This window comes from Mastigoproctus giganteus, chromosome 11 (genome assembly GCF_048544385.1).
Source record: "Mastigoproctus giganteus isolate SK-2022 chromosome 11, ASM4854438v1, whole genome shotgun sequence".
Classification (NCBI taxonomy): domain Eukaryota; kingdom Metazoa; phylum Arthropoda; class Arachnida; order Uropygi; family Thelyphonidae; genus Mastigoproctus; species Mastigoproctus giganteus.
In genome coordinates, this window is record NC_143585.1 from 33498763 (window position 1) to 33511078 (window position 12316).

General features: G+C 35.7%; 1 protein-coding gene across 1 annotated transcript in view; it reads right to left on the minus strand.

Moving 5' to 3' along the window:
* The window catches only part of tex (THO complex 3 homolog tex), a 54136-nt gene that overhangs the window by 16444 nt on the left and 25376 nt on the right, over nt 1–12316 (minus strand). Inside the window, exon 4 of the mRNA XM_090384213.1 lies at nt 843–1004. Coding sequence (XP_090240339.1) covers nt 843–1004 — 162 coding nt within the window. The remainder of the gene's footprint in view (nt 1–842; nt 1005–12316) is intronic.

Here is a 12316-nt window from a genome sequence, read left to right on the forward strand (position 1 = left end):
GAGAGCAGTCTTTTGATTTCTATTCGAGAGGTTTACAAGTTCTGGAACATCACCGTAGAAAGTGTTGAGAGTTGAAAGGAAAATATGTTGAATAAACTATAATTGGATTATCATTATCTTGTTTCTTTCTATTATAGGCCAAGAACTTATCAGCACCCCCTCGTAAAATCCCAGAGGGGGCCATGGTAGCCATTCCTGGTTACTAAATTCCAATTGATTATTGATTATTATTGAGAAAACTGTTCATATAGCCATTCTCTGACTGCATAGCTGTAACAAGCGGGCATTCCATCTCGCTGGAACAATCATGGCAGATACTCACCCTGTCCACAGAGACTGCCTGGAAAAGCTGTTCTATAACATATTAGTATTAGTAGTGGCAAATGATGGAAAAAAGCAAGCTTTTTTTTCCAATGTTTCTATGTTCTTTATCAGATTCTGACCCCATCTTTTCAAATTCTGCCAGCGATCTGCACACACAGGAATGGGTAACTGGAAGACATTCTAGGTGATGTGCATTTAACATATTTGCAAATTATTACTGACCGTGACCTCCATACAGCAGAATTACTTTCATATTCTAGTCTTTATTCAGTGCCATCAGTCACAACTGCAACAAAAATAAAACTGTAAACAAACTGCATGGCTTATAGTTATAGACTTATGGGACACCCTATTATTAACAAGGGATATACTGGTTACGATAATTTATTTTTTGAGGGGTGATGCTTCATAAGCATTTCTTCTTTCATTTTGCTTATTCTATTACTAATATTAAAATTAAACTATATTACATGATTTACTGTTTACTTGTGAACATAATAGCTTTTAAAATTACAAACCTGGAAAACGTACGGACACAAACCAGTTCTTGTACATCCCAAAGACTAACCAGGGCATCTACACTTCCAGTAGCAAAATATCTACCTGTTGGGTCAAATTCTATGCATATACAGTTAGCAGGATGTGCAGTAAGAGAATACTGAAGTGTGAGATCTGTAGAACTGTAACAGAGAAACATAATTAAATATCTAATTATAATTTTTTTCAGTAATATTTCTTAACTAGTGTTTTTTGCATTTATTGCGTATTTTTTAAAATGTTTTCTTTAACTGTTTCCCCCCTCCCACTTCCTTATAATTCCTATCAACTTATTACAAAGCTACCATACATTCTGGCACATGAATTTTCAAGGCAAAAAAATAGAAATTGACTTTTAGTTTTTGCTTTGAAAATTCATACTTAATCATGTTTGCGGTATAAGTTAACTCCACTTTTTTATAGTCATCTTTCATATCTTGCATAGTGGTGATTACAGTAAACTTTGCATTATAATCAGTGTCTACTTTTTAATTTCATTATTTCTGTTCTTTCTTTTAAAATTTAAAAGGAGAGCTTTTTTTATGTAAACTTTTAAGCTTAAAATGTGATATGTTATTACACTGCACCATACACTGTGAAGAAAGTAGTAAACACAGACAGCACTCTTTTGTGTAGGTCACAAAACTAAAATATAGTGATGTGACATCACTGTTGTTGATGCTATACATTTATGTGGGAAGCTTTGATTATGCAACTGAAACCACTCCTTTTTGCCTGTTTAGCATTGTACTCAAAATTGGTTTTTCTTTAAACCTTGCCTCCTTATGAAAGGGCATTTGTTATAAGAAAGTGACAATCACCAAAGTTTACTTTAATACAGTATTCTTTGGCAGGAACTTGAAACAAATTGTTTGGTTTTACAAGCCAAAGGTTAAAAGGTATAAACATAAATAAAAATGAGAATAAAACTTGGTTACTAAAAACTGGAATTGACAATAGAAATTTCTAGAAACATAACTTATTAGTCTAATCTAAGTAAAGGTAAAAATATTTGAAAACGGCAAAAAGCAAGTAGCCGTAAAAGAGAGCAAGAGACTTGAGATAGCAAAGACTTGCAACTTTGCCTATCTCAAGTCTTTTGACATTTATGACAGACACAATTTTTTTTTTTTTTTTTTTTAACAGATCACAAACATTCATTTGGTAACCACACAGTTTACACATGACCAACCACTGTTTTACATCTTAACCCGTACAATCAAATTTAATTATTTTTTTTAAGACCATATCCAGAGTGCACATATAATCTGACACTTAACATGACATTTTCAGTCACTCATACACATGCACATTTACTTGACACAGCATTCTGAATATAGATTATGCACACACATTTTTTTTTTTTTTTGTACAGGTTAAGTTTACATACACAAAGTTTTACCAACAACTACCACTGATTCTTTGTCAGTATGGGCAACAACAAACATAACAGTTTACTCACACACTTATACAGTTTTACATACATATATACACACTTATACATCCTTATCATGCACACTTATACAGTTTAACATACATATATACACACACTTATACATCTCACATGTTGGGGGGGGTCAAAAACTAACACACACACACACACACACACACACACACACACACACACACACACACACACACACACACACACACACACACACATACACACACACACACACACACACAAGATACAAAATAAAATGCACATTTACTCTCACACTTATATATTCTTACTATGCACACTTATACAGTTTAACATGCATACCAACAACTTACATGTGGGGACAATAAACAAACAAGCACAGTAAACACACCACATTACCAACTTACATTCACTCATTCAGTTATACAAGACCATTTGCACAAACACAGGGCAGGGAATACAAACAAACAGTTTGTGTTTCCTGCCCTGTTCCAGTTCCCATAGTCCGTTTATGCAATTATTCAAGTCAAATTAGGGGGAAGAGAGAATAAAGCTGGGTATTTCAGGACATCTAGGTTTTATCTTCATCTGCAGTTAAGTTACAGGTAAGGTTTCTTTGCCTAATTGCAAAGACATGTTGGGGAAAGTCAGAAAAAGCCATGCAACTGTGCTCCTCAGAAATGAGGAGGTTCTCACTACCACATATAACTGTTCCTATTTTTGTCATAAGTATGCTTCTGTGGTTTTGGTAATTGGGGAAACCATAAATCCTCAATCCTCATCAGCACCACAGATGCATCTGGGACCTTGTGTTATTCCCAGCTGGCACAGCTTGGCATTTAAGGAGCCACACCCTGTGATTATAAATCTGGTATATAAGGCCAGGTGCTAACTAGGAAGTGGGGGTAACTAGGATCACCTGTGAGAGGAACCACCTGGTGACATCCCTTTTGTGAATTCATCCCATCTGGTTTGATATAGGCAATTAAGCACCCTTTCCTTTCTTGTTTGATGTCAACTTCTCAGTTTAGGGAAATCTCCAAGATGTCAGTGGGGATTTGTTTCTTAATTCTATAATTTAGTCCTCTTCTTTTTTTTTTTTTTTTTGATTTGGTAGTTGTTGGCGCGTCGGCTTCTGTGGCCATATTGCACCTCCCAAGGTTTTTGCAGTACTTGGATCCAAGCCCGAGGCGGGAATCGAACCCGCGACCTTTGGGTTGCCGGGCAGGTACTTTACCCACTCGGCTAGCCCGGTCGGCAGTCCTCTTCTGATGTCCTCTAAATCTTCAGAGGCAGTGTACCTGCTAGCAACTGGAGAGGAGGTGTGCTAACAGTATGACAGGCTCTAGTAATGATAAATAATATAATAATATAATATGCTGAATGGAGTCAAGTTTGGCCCTATTTCTGGCTAGTGTAACTCTGGTAAATCAAGTGCCCACATGTAGGTGATGACTGGGGCAAAGATAAGAGCAAGAGTCTTTTTTTTTAGTCCCCAGTCAGTATGGTTAATTCTTGCAACCATGCCAGCATAGTTCCTTACTCTCCCAGCACCGTTCACAAGGTGCAGATATATGTTAGTTTGGTATCAAATATAATATCTAGGTATTTTAATTCAGTAACCAGGGCTATTGTTGTCTGCTATTTCATTTTGTGGTGGTCTTCTTATGTTCAGAGTACCTTTTAAAATTATTGATTTAGTTTTGCTATTAGATATTGCTAATTAGAGGCTTTGGCCCCTTCTTAAAGGTATTTAATACCAGATTTGCAAGATGATCTAGAACTACTCTAGTTTTCTTTTCCTCCCTGGGGAACAAGTTTCCCAGGGAGGAGGGCGAGCAGATAGTGGGGAGGCCTTGTCTTCCCGTGGCTAGGGATGAGTACCTGGATGTGGAGGTCCAAGTGATCACTTCTTCCAGGTAGCCAAAAGGCCAACACACAACACTTTTACAAGTATTGCTTTACAAGTAGGACAAGGTTGTCCTACTTGTAAAAATGCAGGTGTTGGTTTTTACAAGTAGGACAAGGTTATCTGCAAAGGCAGCCCTGTCAGCCTGGCCAATATCCAGTGCTTTTTTTGGGATGGTATGGCGTACCAGCACCTTTATTAACAGTGATGTGTGACATATAGATGCAGTACACTTTGAAATTTGAATATTATGTAATTTTTTAAAAATATGCTTACCTGCTATTCAAATAAGCTTAAAGTTATTTAACTAAATTTGCATTTTTTTACTGTCTATTGTGTTAAGATATTTTCTATATAAAACTTTATAACCATTTTTAGAATTCTAAATTACTCAGTCAGACCTCTGTTTAACAAACTCCATTTATAGTGAATTTTTTTTTTAAATTCCAGTTGGAAGTTACATTTAAAATAGTTTCCATTGAGTGAAGAAAATTTTCATATAAAGAACAGATTAGGACAGACTTAACTCGGTATGCACTGTTCGCATTTCTGGCCTTCAGACAATTTAGGTAATTAGTGCTGCTTCATGAATTAAGAGAACTAATGGGATTACCATTCTACAACTGATGGTTACTCAGCGCCTCCGTAGCCAGGTGAGCAGGAGCGGCTGTGCGTAGCACACGCTTCTTGATTAGACCGGGGTTCGAGCCTGTGACCACCAAATATGGAGGATGCGGAAAGGTCAGGGAATGACCACCGCATATCCCCGGAGCAATATGGCCTTAGTTGCTAATGCTCCTTAAAAAAAAAAAAAGAAACCAAATAACCAAAAAATGATGGTTGCTCATAACACCTATCTGACCACCTGTCCCACACATGGAGAAGCCGCTCTGGTCAACAGTGAGCAGATCATGGGGTATTCCCGATGCTGCCAATGGGCTTTGGTCAACCTTCTACTGCAGAGGTGTTCAACCTCCCTTTTCCCCCATGTCAGGCTAGCATCCTCTCACCCACTCTCATTTTTAGCCCCCTAGCAATTTAACCTGGACTGGGACTCCCCTGGGTCCCCCCCCTCCTCTTTATCTTACTCTAGTTTTCTTTTCCTCCCTGGGGAACGAGTTTCCTATGGAGGAGGGCAAGCAGATAGTGGGCAGGCCTTGCCTTCCTGCAGCTAGGGATGAGTACCTGGACGTGGAAGTCCAAGTGATCACTGCTTCCAGGTAGCCAAAAGGCCAATACACAACACTACTCTACAGAACACACAAGCTTACAGACAAAATTTTTCTGTCCTATCACTTTCTTCCGTGTGGGATGAAAATCTCCTGTTTGGATTAAAACTTTTTTTTTCTCTCTCTGCTTCCTTTTCCCCTATCCTAGTTCAACCGGTTAGAATTTTTTATTTTTTTTATTACATGACACACACTGGCCTTACCTTGACAGTGTGTAAAAACTGAACAGTATGAGGCGGAGATTAACTTCTGTTCTAGGAGCCGCTCATACAAAAACACAAATACAATTTTCCCGTACAGGGGCCATATTAAAAAAAATTCAAAGTTAGATTTGTTTTGCAGGCCACACTGAGTGATTCGAGAAAAATTAGTGTTCCTTTTTCCATATCTTGTTATATGTAAAAGAAAAATTGAAATTATTCAGAAATTTTATTAAGTACAATACACAATTACATTTACTGAACAAAACATTTAATGAGAAAATTTTTTTTGATAATTAACAAAATTTAAAATGCTGTTTTAGTTCACTTTCCATGCGAGTCGCAGGTTGAACACAGCTGTGAATCAACTGTAAGCGCCCTGTTCGAGAAGTAGGAGAGAGAGAGAGAGAGAGAGAGTGGTTTTCTTTTACGCCAACAAATAATCATCTGTTTTTTCGCTGAAGTGCGTTTTTTTCTGTATCGGCATTTTTCCATAAATTTTCCCTATCTCTGTTTACATGGTCACAGTACCTGAATATTCGAATGACACCGACATTTTGGACAGTTTAAAAAAAAAAAAAAAAAAAAAAATTCAAATTTAACCATTAGTTCAAAGAACTAGTGACAATATTGATGACAAGAAAAGGAAAATGAGGACAACGAAGGTATTAAACCTTCTAAACATGAAATGTAATTGGTGAAAATGAAGTCAGAAAATTGTCAATTATGCTTCAGTTAAAGGAAAGAGATACAATCCGTGAATACCTAATTGATAAGAAGGTTTCAGAAGAATTGAAGAATTTGATGAAAGCTCTGAGTACGATACCAATTTCATCGAGTGAATATGAACGAGGATTTTCACAAATGAATCTGATCATCAGCACAACCAGAGCTTTGTTGATGACAAAAACAATTACCTCACCTATATTTCTTAAAATTGTAGACTCACTGCTGACACGCTTCAATTCAGCAAATATTAGTATTAGTATCAGTATTAGTAATGGCTGCATGGTGCAAGAAAGCCTATGGCTTATGCTGCACCGGGCAAAAAAAAAAAAAAACAAACAAATAAAACAATGATAAAAAATAAAATAATAAAATAAATAAATAATAATTAATAAAAGAAAAGGAAATTAAACCTATCATCCTATGCGCTTCCCTGACCCGAAGGTACTATCCAGATGACCTTTGAATTTCCCCAAACTGTCAGCCTCTATCATCTATAACTGGAATAAGTTGCCCTGTAGGCAACTTATTCCAGTAATTTATAACTTGTTGGCTAAAATAAAACTTCCTCCAGTCCAATCTAAACATTTCCCCCCGTAACTTGAATTTATGTCCCCTAGTTCTAGCATCATTTATAACCTTTAAAATTCCGTCCTCATTCATTTTACTGATGTCTCTCACAGCCTTAAACACCTCAATCAAATCTCCTCTAAGGTGTCTAGTTTCCAAACTCTCCAACCCACATATTCAAAGCCCGATGTCTTTCTTTAGGTGCGGTCTTCATACTTGAACAAGTATTCCAAGTGTGGTCTAACAAAAGCCTTATATAATGGGATTATCATGTCCTATCTCTACTTGCATAAGTTCGATAGATCATCAATAGGACACCATGGGCCTTCCTTGCAACCTGTTTACAATGCTCAGAGAATTTCATGTCTGACCGTATCATAACACCCAAGTCCCTTTCCTCCAGTACTGGGTTTAGTTGAACTCCACCAAGTGAATAAGTTATTTTGGGATTACTGATTCCCAGGTGTAATACCTTACACTTTGTTGGATTAAAGCATAGCTGCTATTTTTCTGACCATTCCTGAAGTTTATCTAGATCTCTCTGAAGAAGCTCAGCTTGACAGTGTTCATTAACTATTTTTTTTTATGAAAACCACAAACACGAAAGGTATCAAAACCTATAGTACTTAGTACCATGCATGGGTAGAAGGAGAAGTATGGGGGGGGGATGCCGGAAACTTAGCTCTAGAGACTAAACATGGATTTCACCACTTCAAGCCTCCAATACGCAAAGTGGTGGTATTTCACCGGTTGATGAAAGTCATCTACCACCTGAACTCTACCAATTTTAACATCATCTGCAAATTTAGACATCACGCCCTCTATCCCTTCATCGATGTTGTTTATGAAAATTAAAAACAACAGTGGTCCTAATACTGATCCTTGGGGGAACCCCACTTCTTACATCAACATAAAGCAACCGCTCATGTGGGACTGTCAAAAGCTTTGCTAAAATCTAAATAAACAATGTCGAAATTATTCCCTAAATCCAACTTGTGAGTGACCCTTTCAAAATAGCTGTTATTTGGTTTTTAGGAGCATTAGCAACTAAGGCCATATTGCTCCGGGGATATGTGGTGGTCATTCCCTGACCTTTCCGCATCCTCCGTATTTGGTGGCCACGGGCTTGAACCCCGATCTAATCAAGAAGCGTATGCTGTGCACTGCTGCTCCTGCCCACCTGGCTACAGAGGCGCCATTTCAAAATAGCGAACCTATTGTTAAACATGATTTTCCCTTTACAAAACCATGCTGAGTATCCTTGAGAATTTCAATTCGATCCAAATGATCCTGAATTCCGAATATGTCGATTCGTGGCTGCTTTGGAAACGTCATTCAGCAACAAACACAAACAAGAAGTCAGCATAGTGTGTCGGATAAGAACTTAACAAAAATTTTATTATGAAATTATTTTTACTTATTACTTATTTTATTCACATTTTACTTATTTTTTTATATACTTAAATAATAAATTTATGCTTAATAAACTGTGTTAATATACTTAATTTGTTGTTCTTATTCCAAAAACATTACTACTAAAGTAACAATATCAGGAAAAAAATTTTTAGAGTACTTTACATATCCTTTTCATTTTCAATTTTTCCTGATAACAAATGAGTACCAGCACCTTTTTTACAAAAAAAGCACTGCCACTATCCATCTCCAAGAATTTATCCAGAACCAGGTTCCAAAAAGAGGGCTCCAAAACTGAATCCTGGGGGCCCTCAGGTTAACTGTGCATTTGACATGGTCTATGTGCTGGACATTAGCTTGTGTAGGCTATGGCAGTCAATAGCTGTCATGGTACCCACGCTCAATGTGAGACACAAGAAACTGCACCAACACTGGACCACTGACATGTAGAAATCTGCTGCCTGGTCTAATGAATCTGTTTCCATTTCTGTTGTGCTGATGGGTGTATCTGCATTTAAAGAAAGTAATGTGAGGTCATGGCACCTTAATGCACTGTTGGTGTTTGACAAGCTGGAGATGGAAGTGTTATGGTTTGGGGACTGTTTTCATGGCATGCCCTGGGTCCTCTGTTCATTATTAACCAAAGGCTTGATGGGAATGCCTACCTTTTTATTGTCACCGACCAACTACACCCCTTCATGATGAAAGTGTATCCAGACAAAATGTGGTGTCTATAAACAAGACAATGTGCCATGCCACAAGGCCAGCAGATTGCTAATTGGTTCAGGAACATGACAAAAAATTCTCTATCCTCCCATGGCCACCCAACTCATCAGATTTAAACTCAATTGAGCAGGCTTGGGACCTACAGGGAAAATGTTCCCCCACAGGGTGTCCTGTGGTAGCACAGGACACCCTGCAACACCTTGTGGAATCCGTAAAATGTATACCAACTGTATTATGAGCAAAAGGTGGCCCTATAAGGTATTAGTAGGTGTTGCTAATGCAAAGCCAACTCAGTGTATAGTCTGAATGACAGTTGCAACTGATCATGATTAGGAGCAACCAATGAGCTATATCCATTACAGAAGTGTTATTTTACAGAATTTTTGGTAATGAAATCTGTGAGCACAGTTTTATTCTTTACCCAATGATTACTAAAAGCCACTGTCATTTTTTACCCTGAAGGTTGGTTTCCAGAAAATGGCACACGGAAATGTAAAAAGTTTGCCATAGTACACCTAACTGACAAACAAAATATTACAAATAAATAGTATTTTCTGTATTTAAGTATAAAAACTATAGAAAATATCAAATGTGGAGAGATAACAGGTAGGGTTTGAGAAGACTCGGTATTTTGGGGCTAAGCAAGTCTGTGTCCGAATCGAGTTCAAAATACAGAGTTCGGGTCCGAGTCCTAGCCTAAAAAATTCCGAGCAACCTATTTTTTTGATTACATCACAAATATTAACATCATAAATTGATTTGGTAACAAATAGGTATTATGTATGTTAGTAAACATTTTTATTTAGATTTATATTTCGCATCCAGAAATACATTCTAAGTAATAACTAACAATAAGTAAAATAAATTATGCTTTTAACTTTATTTAAAAACCAGTATTTTAAAAAAACTAAGGCATTTAGTGATATGTCAGATAATCTAAAACGTACATCAGTGCAAAAGTTTGCCCCAACGGTGAATGTAGGTCGAATTGTTAATAAAGTATAATATAATTTGTCCAGATTTTCAGTTCTTTGTTTAGCACTTAAAAATAACATAAATTCTTACTTTAATTTATTAAAATTTGTTTCTGAAAGTGGAGAATGAGGATTTTTTGCATTTTCTAAAATTGTCTTTAATTCTTCTTCCATTGTCATAAAAAAAAAAAAAAAAAAAAGGCAAACTGCAGCCATTATCAACCCACTGCAGGATGGAAGCCTCCTCAACAATTCATGCTGAGAGAAATGGACCATAATCTGCCACACTGGTCCAGATTGGCAGATTGACCGTATTTAACAGTCAGGGGCTTGAATCCCGGTCTACTCAAAGAGCATGTGCTACTGCACCCTCCCTCCTGACCACTCGGCTATGGAGGCCTCCATTATCATATGGTGTACAATATTCGCAACATTCTCATTATAATTAGTTTGATTTTCATTAAATTGAACAATTTCACTTTGAAACAAGCCTAATCATTAAGTTTGTTGCAAATCTATTAGCACTTACAAGAAAATCCAAAATGTCTTCAAGATTTTCATTCTGACGTTCATTTATACGAGTTTTTATTTTATTTAATAGTTCTTGACCTAAATTCTCTGGAGTTTCTTCCAATTCTTTTAGCATAAAGTTAACTGCCAAATGTGCTGAATAAATATTTGCATCTTGTCCACTAAGTGCTTCTATAATCGGCTTTAAGGAGTTACTCAAATTATAAAGCAATTGAATGTTGAGATTTTTTATTAAATCCATATTACCAAGATCTTCAAGAGCTGCTTTAATGAATTGAAACAGTCTTAAAAAAGTTAAAATCATATCAAATAATGAATTCCAATGCATCTTAATATCTGTGATTAATTCCATTTCATATCCTAATTCACATTTTATTTTCTGTTGTAGAAAACCATTGCGAACAGTAGACTTCTTAAAATATTTTACTGTTTGTCAAACAATTTGAATATTTTTCTTTAAGTCATAAGACTCTGATAATTCTAATTGCAGAATCAACACAGAGTTCTTCTTTCTCTTCATCAAAGAAGAAATTATCTTCTGAATAATCTGAATCAGTAAAGTCATCATCAACTGTTTCAACCTCATTTTTTTTGTAACTCATGCTTTTCTTGTACAAAACATCACATACAGCTAAATGTATTGTATGGTTAAGACACAAATGATATAATACAGGAGACTCATAACCATATTTTAACATAATACTAGCACCGTCACCAGTTGATCCAGCAATATGTTTTTCAAAATTGATATTTGAATTTTTAAAATGATTTCTTACAAATTCTACTAATTGCAGAGCTGAACATGAATTTTGAATTCGAACTAAACCAAGATTATATTTTACACCATCATTTCCATGAAGATTAATATTTAAAAATCGCCTATTTTTGTACTTGTCCACTCATCACGAGAGAGAGAGAGACTAAATCTTTTACTGTTACTCAATTTTTCCTGTATTAAATCTGTCATTTCTGATTTTTTAATTTGATAAAAATTGTGAATCAATTTCATCATGTCTTTTTCTGCTTTAGGAAGCTTATAACCTGAATTACAAAGACTTTCTCGAATAAAACTAGATTTTGTAATTGCTCTTACAGATATATCATCAACAGCAGTTAATTCTGAAACAATCTCACCCAAAGATTTTTTAATAAAATAATTATCTAAAATTTTTACTTTTTTGGAAGAACTACATTCTTGTTTTTCATCTTCTGTTTGCAAAATTATTCAGTGTTTAGTTTTTAAATGTTTTATCATAGTTGAAGTGTTTCCATCTTTGTTCAATAATTTTATTGAACATTTCTTGCACTGGACTTTGGTCCTGCTGCAAAGTGTTCCCAAACTTTTGAGCTCTTTCCTTTGGCATAATTAAAGTATTTTTTGTTTTCAAATTATCTGAAATTATACAAAAATTATTTAATACATTTAAATAAAGAACAGAATAGTTAATATTAACAGGTAAAAATGTGTTTAAAATTTTATATAAGACAAGATAATCATGAGAGTAGAGTAACAAATTTACTCTACTCTCATGATTATCTTGAGTTGAAAGTAAAGATTATTCCAAGTTATAAATTCAAACTGTTCGGAGAATCTCAGTTTCTGTGAAACTTGATATAATACAGAAAATGTGCACATCCATGAAAATGACTACAAAACAAATCACTTACTATCTGACCTTAGCTTGCAAAAATACATAAAAATGTGCAGAAACAGTAAAGAAACCTGTATAAAAATCTTAAAATATTTGCATCAC